The sequence below is a fragment of the Ailuropoda melanoleuca genome, chromosome 2 (assembly GCF_002007445.2).
Source record: "Ailuropoda melanoleuca isolate Jingjing chromosome 2, ASM200744v2, whole genome shotgun sequence".
NCBI classification, from domain to species: domain Eukaryota; kingdom Metazoa; phylum Chordata; class Mammalia; order Carnivora; family Ursidae; genus Ailuropoda; species Ailuropoda melanoleuca.
The window spans coordinates 139161073-139179824 of NC_048219.1; the positions used below are offsets into that span (position 1 = coordinate 139161073).

The 18752-nt window shown below is 40.1% G+C and overlaps 1 protein-coding gene across 1 annotated transcript in view; it reads left to right on the plus strand.

The window, feature by feature from the left end:
- MYO3B (myosin IIIB) overlaps nt 1-18752 on the plus strand; it is a 368137-nt gene that overhangs the window by 135093 nt on the left and 214292 nt on the right. Inside the window, exon 9 of the mRNA XM_034642243.1 lies at nt 8353-8508. Coding sequence (XP_034498134.1) covers nt 8353-8508 — 156 coding nt within the window. The remainder of the gene's footprint in view (nt 1-8352; nt 8509-18752) is intronic.

Below are 18752 nucleotides of genomic sequence, written 5' to 3' on the forward strand. Positions count from 1 at the left end.
TTGTAGGGAAAAAAATGCATACAAATGGGAATTATGGATTTAATTCTGGGCAGGGTAGCAAATAGGATCAAGGGAAGGATTAGAATTCATATATCCCCCAGCATTTAAGCCTGGACTAAGAAGCAGACCATAACTGTTTGTCAAAATGGAAATTGATTTTTGAATCAAAGAAATTAGCCAGACATTCAAAAACAAGAGTGCCTAAGGGCTTGAACTTGAAAATGCCAGAGTTCTTTGCTTTTGCTGAATTGTCAGACCCTCAAAGTCCCCTCTTACCCCAGAACTTTGTAAGTTCTGATCAGGACATCTATCAGACAAGAGTTTTGTCTACAGTGGTGGGAATTGCAATGAAAAAAGTAGCTAATTTATGGACACAGTATTCAAGTGTAACTCAAGGAGCCATTGCACATAAACATTTATTTTTATAGCACTTATGCTGCTTGGAATTGGGCATGCATAGCTGTCTTCCTCAGTGGACTGACTTACTGTATCCCCAGCACCCCAGTGGCTGGCATGTATAGCTGGCGTTTATTGAATGCTCACTGTGTGCTAGGTGCTGTCCATGGATTATCTCATTTACTCCCCGTGATGACATTATTACTGCTTTACAGATGAAGACACTGAGGCTCAGAGCATTTGATTAACTTGCATATCAACACATATCTATAAGAAGTACACTTAAGTTTGACCTCCATGTCTGGCTTTTGGCCTTTGTATGTTACCGCCTCAACACTAGGCACCAAAGATTTTTTTAAAATGAGTGAGTACATATGCCATGCTTGGGAGAATAATGGTTTGGAGATTAAGGACATCATTATTTAAATAAATCAACATATTATTTTAAATATTTAAGATTGATAATATTTAATATATAACTATATATCATCTGCTGTGTGAATGTATATTATAATAATAATAAACATAAAGATTAATATCTTTTTAAATGGACTTGCCAACACCTAGATTATTTTGCCCTGACTCACCCACATTTTCCATAACCACTTCCATCTGAATTCAGCCATCACTTCCCTCTTTGATTACTCCTCATCTGCCTGGAGCGCTTCAAGCAAATATTTCTTTAATTTTCACCTGAAGCAAAGCCCTTTAAAGGAAATGAAAGCCTGTGCCTGGTTTGCTGGCTGTGTCTAGGGCTGCCCTGTGGCCAACCTCAGCCCCTCACAGAGGCCCCAAGGCAGTGGTGTGGCTGCCGTAGGGGAGACTCAGTTGCACCTACAGGAGCAGCGAATACCCAGACCCTTGAGAACCGGCAGCACTGCAGCCTGAAAGGTAGACCCGTCCCAGGATCCACATCACCCAGAGATGCCTTCCCCAACCCTTTGAAGCAGAGGGTGGGATTTGAACAGATTAAGAGTCCAATAAACTAGTCACTGGGCTGTGCAGTGATGTGACAGTCCATTTTTTTGGAGGCACCCTGACTGAACTACATGGCTGGAGTTGCCTGGAAAAATATTTAATTGCAAAGTGCTTTTCCCACCCAAGGAAGAATGAAACAAAACAAGAGCAGGAAGGTGGTGACTTGGGGCCATTGGTTCCGGTTCTTAAGACTGCCTTAGTTGTAGGACACAAGTATTGGGACCTTCCTTGGCTAATGGCCTGTCCAGTGGAGCTCATGCTCATCGCTCTTCTGCAGCTGCCACATGATACTTCAGAAGCACGGATTACACAGAAGGAACGTCAGTAACGACTATAATTGAACCGCCACTTCTGCTGTCACACATTCCATTGGCTTCCCTGTGGACAGCCTTTGTGTGCCCTGAACTCCATCTGGACTTGATCTTTGGCTTTGGCCTGGTTCCACTTGGCCCTTCTCCTCACTTTACCTCTTTTCTTGGCACTTTTACTCCTTTTTCCTCCTCTTAGACTAATTCTGCCCGCTGTCCATAGTATATATTGTCCTCCCTCCATCCCTCCCAGCTGTGACTCCCAGCTAGTCCCCCAGACAAGCCGTACTTGAGGATTGTGTTTTGGCTTCCAACCACCCTACGCTTTTTCTCTGGTTGCCCTCTTCACCTTTGAGCTTTCTCTGGGTGAGAAAAGTTGTTTCTTCTCTGTCTTTAGCCTCAGGTTCCAGGAAATGCAATGTTTTTCCCCTTCTGTTTCCTTCCTGGGTTCTCCTGAGTTCACTCTGGACCTTTGGTGCTGCTTGCTTTGTCTGAAGCTTGGGCTGACTTGCTAACTTTCTAAGCCTGCATCTGGGTTCTCCTTGCCCCGGTATCTCAGGCAAGGTGGCAGCTGCCCTGTTGTCCTGTAGCCTGCCGTCTCTCTCTGACTTTGCCATGCGTAATCTGTACCTGTTACCCATCTCAAAAGCTTCCTGTTCTAAAACCCTCTGTCCTACCTTCTCAGGGCTTTTTTCCTTTAAGCAAATACTATTTTTCTCGGATTAATAGCCACAGACCTCCCTCACTGACTAAAGTGAAGACAATTCTGGTTCCCACTTACCTGTTTCAGGTTAGGAACCCACTTTCTTACCCCAAGTGTGAAGTTAATGTACCATTCCAGTCTTGCCACCAAGACTTTAAAACCTACCACGTGCGATATTTGTCAACTTCATGAAAACTGTTAAATATTCCACCAAATGGAGAGGTGGTGTTTCACTAAAATAACATATGCATCGTCAAGTTTCTTAGCCTGCCTTCTTTTGAGGCATTAGTCATCTTGGGAGAATGCCTGTGTTTGTCATAGTCCTGTCTTCCAGAATGGAAATTTCCTTCCAAGACAGAGCACCATGGGCTCCAGTATTTAACCTATAATTAGTATATCCCCTAGAGGATTTTCTCCTTTTGATGCAGAGGCCTCTTTGTCACTCAGGCTTCTGTCTGAGGACGATAGGAACCGCAGGGCAGCATGATGCATCACGGGGCAGGCAAATGTTTGCTCAGATCAAAAATGTTTAGATATTCTGTACCAATGCAAACACTTCACAGTCTAAACCCACAAGAAAATAGCAGAAAGTATAAAATACAGAATATTAAAAAAGAAATGCGAAGAGACATAAATCCCAAGTTTTGATCTAGTTTTGCGTGGAATAATATTGCTTACCCTCCTGCTTTTCCCACCCAGTTCACCAGTATTTTTAGTTTTTGACTTTTCAGCTGCTCTTTATCAAGTGTGTTTTATTCATTTAAACATCTGCCAATGACTCTTGATAGTTTCCTCTTGCAGGCATCTGATTTTTTGGTTATGAAATGGCAGTTTGCAGTGACAAGGCAGCTGTGTCTCGACAGGGTTTTCGTTTGGGAACGGAAAGAACACAGGCTGTGCCGGCTCCAGAGTGCAATGCACAAGTCTGACCTTGTTTCTTGCTAAGAAATGTCTTCTTTTTGCCTGTCTCTGGCAGAAGCTAGGCCAGAAGATCACAGAAAATGGCTGCCACAACCTGTGTTTAATGTGGTGACACTAATGAATGCTGAGAATTAATCTTCAGCCAAGGAAGTATGATGGAAGGTACTAGAATTTCAAATTAGATAATGGATTTATTTCCTTCAAGACTAGAATTTGCTTCTGGTGGACTTTTCTATCCTATTCAAACCACCCACTATGGCCTTATAAATCCAGGAAATATATCTCATGGTAGTTTTAAATTTTTTAATTTTCTTACACAGAGATAACTACACCTAAATCCAGATTTTTAAAAATGATTAAAAACCATCTGGGAGTGAAAGAATTACTTCTGATTTTGGAAGAAAGTGGTATCCCTAAATCTAACCCTTGTTAATGTTTTCCAGGGTTAAGGACTCTGGGAAGAACTGCACCTGGGGAATGTATTTCCTCATCTTGAGACACTGACTTCTACAGAAACAGCAGCCTACAGGTGTCTCAAATGTGCTGTTGATAATCAGGGGATTTGTCTCCCCTCAGTCAGCTGGGATGAGGACTCTGCCACCCATTGTGAGGGTCTAGTACTGATTTCTCACAACAGGGATGTCATTTGCAGGGCCGTGGTTTCATTGACACAAAAAAGAGCTAGTGGACAAGTCAGTTTGGAAAGATCAAGCTGTTTTCTTTACCCCAGAAATTCTAAGAACATTTAATATGCTCGTGTACGTTATAAAACTCCAGATTTACTTGGTTAGACAATCACCAATGTTTCCCAAACCTTTTTGACCGCAACACTAGTTTCATTTTTCAGTGGGATGTGTTATGTGTCTAGCGTTTCACCCAGCTCACCTCACATTTCCCTTATAAAAACTGCTCAATCCGTGGCTAGGAGAAAATATTCCGCATCTGGAATTTGCAGTTCCTGGTTTAAAAACCAATCCTGAAATGAATAAGCATATTATGACTCCTTAGTTTCCAGTGTTTGTTCTCCAAGTCAGGTTGGAGGATTCTATCATGTTTTCATAAAGGACATGGAGGCTGTCAGGTGTTCTTACAGACCCCAGCAGTCGATTCTATCTTAATCCACTAAATCCCTGCCTGGAAGGAGAATAAGACAGAAATGACAAGCCGACAAATGTAAACAGTATGAGTTTGGAGTCTTAAGCAATAAAGAATATACCCTAGTTAAAGTTGGAAAAGGGACTAAAGCAAAGACTTATTGCTAGGCTTTCAAAGAAGGCAGCTTAGGAGGCACAGGGGAACGTTCTGGTGGCCTTCTGAGTTCCTGTCTCACCCAGTCTGGCTTCTTGCCTGGCCCATCCAGTTTCCCAACTTTGAAATGTCTTCTAACCCTTCTCCACCAACTGAGTTCAGTTTAGTCCCAAAATATCCTCTCATGCCTGCCTCACTTCTCACCTCCCCCCACTAAGGCTTCTCTGACTGGAGCTTCCTCTCATACCTGCCTCACTTCTCACCTCCCCCCACTAAGGCTTCTCTGACTGGAGCTTCCTCTCAAGCCTGACTCACTTCTCACCTTCCCCACTCAGGCTTCCCTGACTGAAGCTCCCTGCCCCACCCACTGTTCTGTGCTGTTCCATCTGTGCCATTTTAAACAATACAGTGCAGAGGAGGAAGGATTCTCCCATGGGAGTCAGAGAATTGGCCTGAACTCCCTCACCTCGTGAAAGGTGGGGTTAGAATAGAAAATCTCGTCTGAGTGATGGACATTGGGGAGGGTCTGTGTTGTGGTGAGCGCTGTGTATTGTATAAGGCCGATGAATCACAGACCTGTACCTCTGAAACAAATAATGCATTATATATTAACTTAAAAAAAGAATAGAAAATCTCAGCCCCTTAGCTCCAAAACCCTATGCTTTTGTGTGATTATTTCTTATTCTGAATATAGAAGCAAACACTGGCTTTTGCTGTTTCCTTTGTTCCTCTTGTCCTTCCATCTTTCCAATTAGATTGGAGATCCTCTAGAAAAAGGGTCTTGATTCTTTATGAATTAATTTATTTTGGCTAATTCTGGCTGTGTAATAAATGTTTGCTGAACAAATGAAATGATATTCGAATGACCTGGAGTCTAATAATGCATGACTTTCAGCCATGTCTCTTCCTAAGGTAGTACTATCCTCTATCAGTGAAATAGTAATTCCATTTCAGTTTGGCTGTTTGCTCCCCATGAGAAAAAAGTACGCAGAAGTGTTGTAGAATAAGGCTATACCTCAAGGTCTTTATGCCCTTCTCCTAAAAATCCTCCAGTGCAGCTGGATATATCACAACTCTGTTTAGCATTCTTCCCATATACACTCATTTTCAGTTTTGCTGATCCAATGATATGACATTCAGCCCACTCAGGTCTTACTGAGAGAACTAACAAATCCTTTTGATCACTGCTTTCACAGAATAGAATATCTACTATCTTCATTTGGGGGATCTTCAAGAGACAACAGATTCACTCGTTAGTTTCTTCCTTGTCTTATTATCTCACTTCATGATTTAGTTGCCATGTCTTACTCCCCCTGTGATATAGAGTGAGCTCCTGTCCAAAATACCAAATGATCTGGCACACTTGTTGGCAGCCTTTCTCCCCCACTGGATGCTGAAATTATGAAACAAGTTATAACACCTTTAATTACATACCCAGACTCCAGTAGAGACCTGTTTTCATAAAACTGGAGTATGGGTTTCTTGGCCTCTGTCAGATCCTATCCAAAGAGCTGTACTTATTGAAGTACCAGAAGGACCTTATTTCTAGGCTGCATCTGGAACACTGTCCCAAGGCCTCTATCCTGTGGAGGAAAGTAGAGGCAGTTAAATCCCAATTTCACATTCACTTGCTATGAATTTTCTTTTTTTTTCCTAAAGATTTTATTTATTTACTTGGCAGAGAGAGAGAGACAGGGAGAGAGGGAACACAAGCAGGGGGAGTGGGAGGGGGGAAGCAGACTCCCTGCTGAGCAGGGAGCACGATGCGATGCCGGGCTGGATCCCAGGACCCTGGAATCGTGACCTGAGCCGAAGGCAGGCGCTTAACGACTGAGCCACCCAGGTGCCCCTGCTATGAATTTTCTATTAATGGACGTGGCTCCCATCTTCAGTCTCAGCCCCGAGTTTACTCATTTGAAGTGTTGGCACTAGACAACAGGCAGTTGAGGGTTGCCCTAGTACTTTTGCTCAATGCAGGAAAGATGTAGTGTGACCTGCCCCAGATTACTGGGCAGGCTTGATTCCTGGAATTCCATTCTACGCCTGTCCTCTGGGGCCGTAGGGGGTATGTAAAGCCACCCTGTGCATCTGCAGTAGGAACTCTCAGAGGATACAGACTGTTTGCGTTTTCGAGTTTTCCTATACCATCCCTCAAGCCAAGAGGATGGGGCCCCTACACCTGTACTACTCACCATACAACTACCAGGAGGTTCTTTATTTTCTGGGTGCTTAGGGAAACCACATTTATTTTCCTCCAGTAGTCACATATACATATAGAGATGAATATACATGGAATCCAGGGAAGACTGCTAATATAAAGACATGAACATAGTATTTTTTTAAGAATGTGCGCTGATTTCTTTTATTTTTGGTAGGAAAAATAATAGATGATACAAAAGTCCCCTGAACCCATAAAAGTCAAATGATTGATTTCTTCCCATGACAAGGTGGGGGTGGTATTTATAGTCGCGCAGGCAGCAGAATGGAGATAATCTAGGTTCTTTTGGCTTTTCTACTGAAAGCTCCACTTCCAATAGGTAGGAAATCCCTTGCATGAATTCTAAAACTGATTGGGAAATTTACTGAATATCTTTTCAGGACTAAGAGGTGAGGGATGTGGAAGTGGCTTGAAATGTAAACTGCAAAGGTTAAAGCCATTTTGTAAATCCAACGGTTAAAGATTGTTTTAAGAACTCTGCTTAAATGTTTGAAAAGATGTTCAAGGTGAGGCTGTTGTTTGTTTTTACCTTTTGTGAGTGCATTTCATTATTTAAAATATGTTGTCTTTTAGATGTTGCTGGCATGTCACTATTGGGAAAACTGGAAACATTTGTTTTACAGAGTGGGCAGAATAGCATTTATCCTAAGCCTCCAAAGTGAGCTAAAGGCTGATAGCTTAAAAGGGCAGTTGTTGAAATTTCTTTCTCCTATCAGGGGCAGCTACTTAGAATGGAAATGCAATGGTAATTGGAGGGGTATTCATCAGATTCAATTTCACTAGAAATTTCCTTTTATCAGAATCATCTTGGATAACATAGGGCATACAGCAAAATGTACTAAATCATTGTTTTCTTTGAAAAGGGCATTTGAATCTGAAACGGAAAGTGGTTACACCGGTGTGGTTTTAACCAATTAACCACAGAGGCGTTTAAATGCAACCCAGTTTTTACCATTTTCAATGGACTTTTTGTTCCCTGTTTGCATAATTCCGTTCCAGTTCATCTGAATTATATTGTAGTCACTTCCTGTTCTGAGGTTTTTCTGCTTCAGAAAACATTAGAAATCAAGGTGTTAGAGTTTCTTTGTGAAGGTTTCTTTATGATTAGTTTCTTTCCTTGCAAACTCCTGAATGCATTTTTCCCTACCGTCAAATAGTGGACATTTTATATATTAGGATTTTATTTGAGTGACAGTATATAATTTTATATGTTTCCAAGATATATAGACTAATCAACTTGACTCCATTGTAAACATTTTTCTGTAGTGAAAGATAGAAAATTCAGTCTGATCAGTCTATTTTTTCAGTGTTTTGAGTACTTCACATTCAATTGGTGGCAAAAATTTACTGTGTTTTCAACATACCCAAACTAAAATAGATTTCTGACGTACTGATTAATTTGGCCAGCAAAGAATTATTATTATTATTATTTTTACCCTCTGGTATGTATGAATAAAGAGGTGTGTAAGTTTAGTGATCAGGTTTTATAAATGAGCTTTTTGCCTCCTCTCTTTCATATTCACAGGGGAACCAGGTATCTAAGATTGAACTTTGAATTGTTTGTTGATTTTTGCAAACAGGTGTCTTATTAAGGATTTTGAAAAGCGGCCTTCTGTCACACATCTCCTCGACCACCCATTTATTAAAGGAGCCCACGGGAAGGTTTTGTTTCTGCAAAAACAGCTGGCCAAGGTCCTCCAAGATCAGAAGCATCTAAACCCTGTTGTTAAAACCAGGTATGGTACGCAGTGTCTTCCTCCTTCCTCTCTCTGGTTATTTATAAAAATGGCATATCATGTGTTTTGATTTGCCCAGCTTTAGTACTGGTAATTATCACATCTCTGCATTTTTGAGAGTTTCATTTACATGATATTAAGTACTCCATACCCAGTGGATGAGATCAGGAGAGCTTTAGAAACAAGCTGTCCGTTTGTGCTCTTATGGCTAATATCTCTCAACTATGGGTGAAATCCCACTCTGCCCTCATGTTCTAGTTAAAAACCAATGCACATATATATATTTGCATTTAATGCAAATATGGATTTTTTTAAACCAATAAAAGTTTAAAAGGTAAGTGTATGAAAACAGCCACAGCTGAGATCGTGTGAGAAATCTTTACTTGGGCTTTGCTGATTAGAAAGCAGAAATGTAAGCTGTAAAGTGATTTTGGAAAGATTACAAGGTAAACACTGGAGGGTTTTTCTCTAATGTGCTCTGAAACCCTATTCTTTGGTTAAAAATTCCTTAGAGGCAATTTAGTATTTTTCAATGATTTTTTCCCCCACAGGCGATGTCTATGCTATCCAAAACAACTGTGACTCTCCCTCCCTGCCTCATTTTTAAACGTTTATTTTCAGGGGCAGTTGCTTAAAATGGTATTCCATGGTGGTCTCCAAGAAATAGATCTTTGGGTTTCTGTCCAGACGGTGGCAGAATTTCTCTTTAAAAAAATTTTTTTTTAGTGCAGATAAACCTGCTTCCCAGCTCAGCAATTATTTGGTTTTATAAAACTGGCCAGGATGCAGATAAGCTCTAATCCATTATTAAAGGAACATTCGAAGGACTGGAGGTGAAGAAAATAAAATAGTCACGAGTTCTGGAAATATTCATGCATTCTGCAGAACACTGTTTACAAATCAAAAAATCATGGGAACTCTTGGAGCTGGAGGCATAGTTTCAAGGTGACTCTGTCTTGCTGATTTTCCCTACCACCACCAAGTTCCCTCTTGGATAGCTCAAGACAAATTATTTCCTACTCTTACCCCGTTTCCACTGTCATTTGTGTTTCTATGGCTTGCCCATAGGGTAGAGAAATTCTTGTGACTTGGTACCTTTTTGAAGCAGTAGGAACTTGTGTTTAAGCCCCAGGGAACTAAAATCCCTTTTCTTCCCGTTTTTGTTCCTGTACACCAGCCACTGCCCCAGAACAACACACCTCCCCCTGCCCCAGCACATATAGCACTAAGCACCAGAAATGAAGATGAAATCAAATCAAATCAAACAGACCAAGCAAAAAACAAACCTAGCATTTAAATGCTCTAAGTTGAATCAGGCCTCTCCTCCTTTTCTCTCTGTTCTTAAATCTGCTGCAGAAAAATTTCGAAGACTTAGGTTGCAAAGTTATTCAGCTTTTCACATTTGCCTGACTTTACCTGTCCAGACATATAGTCTCTTTTTAAAGACGTTCCTTCTTTTAGCTTAAAAAATCAGACTCCAGTCTCTCTCACCCACTTTCTCTCATTTCTTTTTATCTTTTTAACTTCTTTGCTATCAAATGCCTTATATGATGGCAAAGGCGTGTTACAGGATCTTTGTAATGTTCAGTTTCACTCAGCAGTTGTGTTTCTTTGAAAGTCATTAAACACATACACACAACCAACAGTGCCTGGCTGGCTCAGTAAGTAGAGCACGTGACTCTTGATCTCGGGTTCATGAGTTCGAGACTACTTTGGATATAGAGATTACTTTATAAATAAATAAATAAACTTTAAAAAAACCCTGCAACCTCACAAATAAGAATTAAAACTTTAAACAGCCCTCTCCTTAAGAGGTAGGAAAATTAATTCTAAAGGAAACACAGCGCCTGTAGTTGACACTTAACCTGCCACCTGTCCCACATTGTTACTCCCTTGTAGCAGCTGGCAAGGGGTTGGCTACATACATGTTTTTAAAGCCTACCCAGAAAAACTCTCAAATATCATTTGATGCTTTTGACTCAGTATATATCTAAAGTTGTGAGTTTACAAGATAAAGTAGGGAAAAGAAAGAAGATTTGAGGCAAGTACATAGATGAGTGAGGCAGATGCCCCACCTACCACTTTTTGTACAATTAGGGTCACCCAGCAGGCAGCGCAGTGTGGTGGTTGAAGCCACTGGCCCTGCCAGGGTTAAATCCCAGCTCAGCTGCTCAGGGACAGGTTGTTACATTAGTCCGTTCAGAGGTTTCTCCATCTATAACATGGGGCTCCTTTTGAGGGTCAAGTGAGTCCATACATAAAAAATAAGTAGAATAGCTCTTGACACAGAGTTAACCCTCACAGTGTTAGCCATGGTCTAATTTAATTCAGAATCCTCCACTTCTGTTTAATACTATCTACCTCTTGGCCTTAATTTGTATAAATTCATCTCTATCATATAACATCATGAAAATAAATAGTACTGAGCTACTGAATGTTAAAAATATCAATTTCTATCATTTAAAATATAATTTATTCATTTGTTCGTTCAAGAGACATTTATATGTGTGCATGTGTCAGGCCCTCTGCTGAACAGAGGGACTACAAAGGCAAATCAGATACAGTTCCTGATAAAGAGCTAATAGTCCAATGTGTGAAACAGACAGGAATCAGATGAGAACAGTTCAACATGAAAAGTACCTGGATAAAGGGATGCTGAGATACCTCCTGGGACACCTGGGAAGAAAAGACCCCTGGAACTGGTGGGAAGATGATCCTTGAAGCACCCTGAAGAATACATAGAAGAGTTGAGGAAGGAGATTTTTCTAGGTGGAGGAGAATAATGAGCAATGAGCGAAGGGCAAAGGCACAGAAGCTGGAGAGAATTAAGGAATTTGGTGAACACTTAGTTGGCGTTGCTGGAGCTTGGCATGGAACAGGGGAAGGGAGAAACAAGGAAGGCAGGCAGGGACCAGGTCATGATGCACTAAGGAGCTTGGATTTGTTTCTTAGGCACTCAGAAGCCACTGAAAGTTTTTAAGCAGGCATGTGCTCCAGGAAGGTCATTCTGATTGCAGTGTAGAGAATGTGTTGACGCTGGGCAAGGCAGGAGCCAGAGAGACAAGTGAGCAGATTGTGCAATTGCAAAAAACAGAAGATATTGAGGACTTCGTGGTAGATTGGATGAGAGAGATCAGGGGGAGAGAGAGAGAAGTGTTACCCCAAATGGGCTCCCTCTCTGCCATGGTTAAGACTGCAGTCAAACAAATTGTAAGACACTAAGAGACAGAGATCAGTAAAGATATTTTGCTTCCTCTTCCTAACCTACCAAATGCAATGCAATACTTCCAGATATTACACAAAATTTCTAGCTTTCTGTAAGGGTTCTGCAGTGTTCCAAGTGGCCCTGGGCCTCCCAGCTGGAGAGACTTGTTTAGTTTTGAGAACTGAATACGGAGAAATGAGACCTATAGACTGCAGGGAAAACTGTATTACTGTTCCTGCAGAGGCAGGGGTGTTCTGTCAACTTCAGTATTTTCTCCATGGGAGAGAGAAGTTAATGGTTCGAGGGACAGAAGACAGGTTCTTAAAGGGTGGGGCATACTTGGACAGGTGAATGGGGAGGGTCTTATATGGAGGAAGCAAGAGGAAGTGGGGACAAAGGCCTAAGAGGAGGGTTGACCGTAGGAAAAACTTCTAGGTTGGGAAAGACACAGAAAGGTTAGATGAAGATATCCAGAAAATTTGAGGGGTGAGGGGGAGCGGTCCTATGAGGCAACTCATAGTGAATGGCCTTTATCTTTCAAAAAAAATTAAGCAAGGTGGTTTCAAAGTTGGGAGTGGGCTGTGGACACCAGGGAAATGTTAACTCTTTGAAATAGCCACTAGGAGGGATATTATAAAGGGTCCACTAAAGATGGACATGATGATGGCTTCATAGCACAGAAAACCCAAGAGGAACTTAACTGAATAGCATTCCATTGTAGTGAAGTTAATCACTGTTTAAGATAACGCATGGAGAGCATTCAGGAGAGCATTCGGCACCAGAACCTCTCAAAAAATGTGCCATCACATGGGGCAGTGGTCTACTTCAGTTCTGTTGAGATAAGTAAGTGTTCAAGAGCAAGGCTAGGGATCATTGGAGCTTGTTCACTATAGAGCAGGAGCAGCAGCGTGCATGAAGAAGGGCTGAAGAAGGATCTAGTAGTTTGGAAGGTGAGGCCGTGATCTATCTCACTTTCACATTATGTATGTGAGGCAACTGGAGAAGCAACATTGTGTCGAAATTTGATACCCATTTCCTAATGCTGATTACAGTGTGTGAGTGTGACTGTTGGAATTTAAGTTTTTCCAGTAATTTATAATTTTGCCATAGCATTTGATTCAGGTATGATAGAGCAGTTATGAAACCAAGGCTTACTCGCTCAAAGGAGGTTAAAAAGACCTAAAATCCTGTGAACAATAGTTGGAGGCTATATTTTTTTACTTAATTGTCAGGGACGCTTTTAAACAATTTGGCCATTTCCTTTACATCAGCTCCCATTTCCTTGACCTTCAACAGGACTTTTCCCCAAAACCAGTTTTTTAAATTCCTGAATTCATCAATATCATCTAGTATCTTGTGTCATCGTTAAAGTTCAGAGAAGTAGACATGAAAACATGTTTTTTGTTTTGTTTTAATTGCTTGGCAAGCATTAGTGGTAAAAGAACAAAACCACTGTCTGTAACATGAGTGGAGGTAGGGAAGGTGCTGGGTTGGTTGTGCTGTGATTCCCTCCTGCCTTCCAACCTCCCATCATGGGCTCAATGGCAATCCTCAGTAAAATTACAAAATTACAGCATGTCTTTCCCCTGCGGGTGGCTTGGGACTGACTGAAACCACAAATGTTAAACCCTCAGAGGCCAGGGGTCTAAGTATTATTTGGTAGAAGAATTAAGATGGCTGGTTGTTTTCTGTTCTGTTTAGTGGATTTTTATTCTACCCTTGAAATTTGCCCGAGGCTGATTAAAACAATGACCTCAGCTTTTCTGATTTTCTTTTCAACCTGCAGCAGTGACCTTTAAAAACAGATTTCTCACTGCTTAACTGTCTAGCCTTCCCCCAGTAAGCATTGATCATTCACTTCCTCTTTTACCTGCAAACATGCACACACATCCACATCCACCGTATTACATGCGCTCATGAGTTCCTGGACTCCTGTGTAAATGAATGACTTCTGAATGATTACTTTTATCAAGTGCTGAAGATGCTTGGCACATAGGTTAAAGATCTTCCTGTCCTCCTAACAGACACAAAATAAATCCACACTGATATCATTAGTATCTGCTGTCTATCTATATGTCTGTAAACTAAATAAATTAATATTTAATTTTTAATGTTTTCACTGATTCTTGCTGCCTAGAGAAGGTGAGTGTATCAAATTCCGTTTAATATGATTGATGATAAGATGCTGATTGATTGGAATTCTGGCCCAAACCATGTTTCCATGAAAAAAATAGGGAGATACTATAGTGATTTCTACCCAAACGATTCTGTTTTTCAGTCTATGTATTGTAGTGTTTGTTGAATAGATACAGACTTAAGTTTTAGGTCAAGATAGAGCTCATGTAGTAGTTAAAGTTATCTAGGTGGTATCTCTATCCATATTTGACTCTCAGTAAAATGGTATCACACCTGGATGGTCTGCCATTGTTTTTCTCATTCTAGGTCCATGATTATATAGTTAGAGTCAATTAAAAGTTTCCCTTTCATCAACTCTGTTATTGAAGTGTTTATTGAAATGTAAAAATGATTTGGAAGAAATGTAGTTGTACTCTTTCTCCAGTTTTGAGTAATACTTTCCTCACTATATAGCTAGAATCCCCTGAATGTGGTAATAAGGGAGTTCCTCTGATCTCTCAGGTTCCTCTGATCTATCCAACTTGTCAGTTTGTTCCTGAGCTCTGTCCATGGCCACAGAAGCCTTTGTCTTAGAGTCTGGAGGACTACCACCACCTTTGAGCCTAGACCTTTTTTTTTTCAACTCCTTCCCTTCTTTCTCCCTTTTTTCTCCACCTTCTACAGATTTTACCTCCTTTCGTATCTGGAATCTGGTGGGAGAGTTAGTCATTCTCCACTCCTCTCAGTTCCATTCTTGGGTGGAGGGGAAGATTCTGAGCCTGAATGTGGAAGAGCTAAGGTGGAGGTAGCCTTCACAATGGTCCTGTCACAGCATGACTGTCCCCAAAATACCATCAGGCACTTCTCAGTGCAGCATTTAACCTCTCTCACTAGCATATTTCCTGTAATTATTAGGCTAAAACATATTTATTCCCTTCCTATCCTGAGTTATGATTTAGAGGGCCTCCTTTTGCTTTGTTCTCCGTCATAGTTGGGGTAAAGGAAGAATGCATCCTGCCACACCTATGTGAAGCCCTGTTTTGACCTACCTACATGGAAGTCACTGCTTCCACAGGTATAGTTGACAGATAGGAAGAGGCTAAGGGATTAAGAAATTACTTTCAGACAGAATATATAATATTTGCCAAAATCTTTCATAGGGCCAGCAGCTTGAACAAAGAAGTCTATAGCCCATTGAGGAGATATTAAAGAGCATGCATACACAAATGATTTTAACTATAATGCAGGCATAGAGATGAAACTATAGTGAAGGCAGCAGTACTTCAGGAATTTATTCCAAGAGAATAATCCCCTCAGTGTCTGAACCAGTTTGGTACCCTCTACAGCTTGTTTCTCATTCATGGGCTGGGCTAAGAAATTCCAAAGTATCTCCCATCTTCTGCCTTATCTGTGCCTACTCCTGTCTTATGGAACTCAGCCTCTGCCTGTCTCACCCACTCTTCAGATCTAGTTCTTACTCTCCACCCATTTCCTTGGACTTGGTGTTTCAGGCTTGCCCTTGTTCCCACCTTACCTGAGCCAGGAATTCTGACACCAATTTCCCCTTTTTCTGATCCCTGAAACCTAAGGTCAATCCTACTCACTATCCACTGCCCCCCACCAACCCCAAACTCCAGGAACCATCCCAAGCCAGAGCTTTGAGTTTCTTCCTTTCTAAGCTTTAACCCCACAAACTCCATTTGTCTAGGAAACCAGGCTTGGCAGCCAACATACTTAGAGCCTCAAAAAAAAGGTAAGAATCTAGCAAAAAGCATTATGGACTTTGCTGGGATTTGAAAATGTGTTTTGAGTCATTAAAACTTATCCTCTTGATTTAATAGAATCCATCCACTTATCTATGTATTTATTCCTCTGAGCTTTGAAACATTCAATCCAAGAACCTTGTAGTTGGAAATTTGTAATTTTCACATGAAGGAATTCTTCCCCTCAAATTGATAATAGATGCTATTCTCAAGTTAAGGCACTAGATGGAGCACGTGAATTTAAAGGAAATTTAAGCTGGTAATTGCTAGTGACAACAAATCATTTAATGAAAGAAAACAAAAAAAAATTAAACCAAAATATTTTTTATTAATTTCAACTAAAAATAGACAAATATAAGACACCATAATACTTTTAATGAGTATGTGTAAAGTCTAGGATAATTTTTAAAAAACAGGTAAGAGCTGGGATAAGTATTTTTTGTCTTCAGTAGACTCTCCCAGTCCCATAGCCAAAGGAAAATAAAGCAGATGGCAGTTTCAGAACTAGTTGGGGAAGGCAGAGAGATTTTTTTTTATTTTTTTTATTATATTATGTTAATCACCATACAGTACATCCCCGGATTCTGATGTAAAGTTTNAGAGTGGAGATACCTTGCATCAACATCAGCTTCTAGATTGCCAGCTTCAAATTTTGTAAGCAAATAAGTCTAAGGAATTTGGTTGCCAACAAGCATGGGGAGAGGTGATACATGGCTAATCACAGCAGGTAAAATCTTTTAAAAGTTGTTTATAATATATTATAAGGGGAAGATTTTTATGAGAATCAAGCTCAGATTTGCAGACAGCATCTACATGATTCCTGGAGATGAAATCTGTATTGGCATATAGACAGTCTGCTGCAGGGTTCAAAAATTGACAGTTTTGATCCTGGTGGTTTTGCATTTGTACATGTCACATTGAAAGTCTCAGCTTTCTCTAGAGTTTATTTATTTGTGATATCACAAGTGAGGTTTTGTCAGTATTTCCATTTTTGGTTGGCTGTAAAAATGTCATGTAGCATGAAGCCTGACGTCCCTTTATGCAGGTCAAGCTGTCTTTCAGTTCAGGTCAGCAGGTACTGGAGGAAAAAAAATAATCCATGGGAAACTTGCCATTGATTCAGTGGTATTTCAAATTCTGATTTCTCTAGTCTTCCTGTTACGTTTACCTTTTGAAGTCCCATGCATTCTATCTAGGATATTTAGTTGCATTCAGTAGGGAGGCAGAGTAGAGGGTGCTTACTCCATCTTGACTGGAACCAGATCTGTGGATGATTTTTTAATTCTTCATTTTCTTTGTTGAAGATGTCTAGAATAAACTCTAACATAGCCTATATCATACAATTGCAAGGTAGGGATTTAGGAAGGGGATAAATTAGCTATTTATTTAATTTAATATGATCTAATATGATGAGAATTTAATTATTTTCTAAAAAATGTATTCTGATATTTCATTTCATAATGAGCTTCAAGGGAAAAAATGCTTAGGTTTTACATGAAGAGGATTTGGCCAGAAATACACACTTTCCTGCTGTTTTATTTAGCAAAGTGGCTAGCTAGAAACAGGCGGCAGCTCTGAGTTTTGGTAAAAATTTGTATTTCAGTTCAACCTGATTTCTCTTTGACATCACTAATATGTTAGGACACAGATGAATAAACCCTTCTGTTTAATAATTTTAAAATGTTTAGGTTATAAATTTGATTTTATTAAGTAAAATTAAACTTCATCTATGTTGGATCTCTGTATGAAATAGCAGCAAAACTGGATCTAGTGCTGGAAATGACTAATACCACACTTCAGATGCCCCTTCTTCAAATCTGTCAATGATGGGAATTGGGAAGTAAAATTTAATAGGCAGGAAGAGAAGAAAAGTCATTGTTTTCTTTGCCCATTTCCATCATATTATAAAGTCAAGATTCAATATGTAGAGCTGTTGAATTTGCTTTTTCCCTTTTTACCTACTTCTGTGAAATGCATGTAGCAAGGGGCAGAGTCTGCAACAGGATGCTATGACGCCTACCTGGTATGTACAGCAAAATGTTCAGTAAAGCCGGCTTCTGGGACCTGGCAAAATAAAACGGTATCCTGTGGAGCTATGAGGATGGTGAGCATAACAGGTGACAGTGAAGGACCATGCAGTGGTGCTTCTGAACTGACAGTACCTGGAAGGGACCTGACATGTGATTTTGTTCGGTTATTGGTATTCCAAGTAATATGTAGAGTTGTGCAAATTGTTGATTCCAAATTTCGACAATACTTGGTAAATTTTTTCAACTCTTGCATTTTTATATCCATGACTATATTGCTTTCACAGCCCCCTGGGAGATAGATAGCCATGAGAGATTCTGTTTATAGATGAAGAAAACTGATGCAGACTGTTAAGGGAATTGCTCAGTGGCCCACAACACATTCCTCAGAACCCTGAAATGAGGACCCAGAGCTTTTAACTTCTAAGCTGCTGCTTTCCCCCATATCACATTGAATACCTTTATGAAGGAATTACGGAAGGCCTACTTTGACTTGAACTAATTTTACACCTTAAAGAACTCTATTTTGGTATGCCAAAGGGGGTTGGTATTGTTTGCCAACCAAGTTTTGTTTTTGTCATTTTTGCCAACCAAGTTTTTGAAATGCCTGTGGAGTAATGCCCCTAAGAGAAAAATCTCACATATTTAGGCAAGTGGATACATATAAAGATACTTGATGCTGCCTTTGTTTCTAATAGCAAAAATTGGAATCAGTCTAAGTGTTGATGATCATAGGACTGAGTAAATAAATTGGTATATATTCATATGATATAATATTATCCAGCGATTAAAGTGATCGAAATATGTATAGGTATGTGTATGTACATGTATAATTTTAAAAATCATAATGTTGAGTGGAAAAAAATTTTGCAGAATGAAACAGTATATCATTTTAATAATTAACATATAGAATATGTGTATTGCTCACATGTGTGACCAATATTTAAAAATAGACTGGAAGGATACCCACCAAATAGTAGTCATTCAGGAAAGGGGAGTGGGATGAAACATGGGTAACAAAGGGATTTCAAATAAATCAGGTAAAATATAAACATTTTTGATTCGTTGATATTTGCTCAATTATTCTTTCAGTTTTAAATGTTTTTCAAAAATTTGAGATCTATGCTGGTGGAT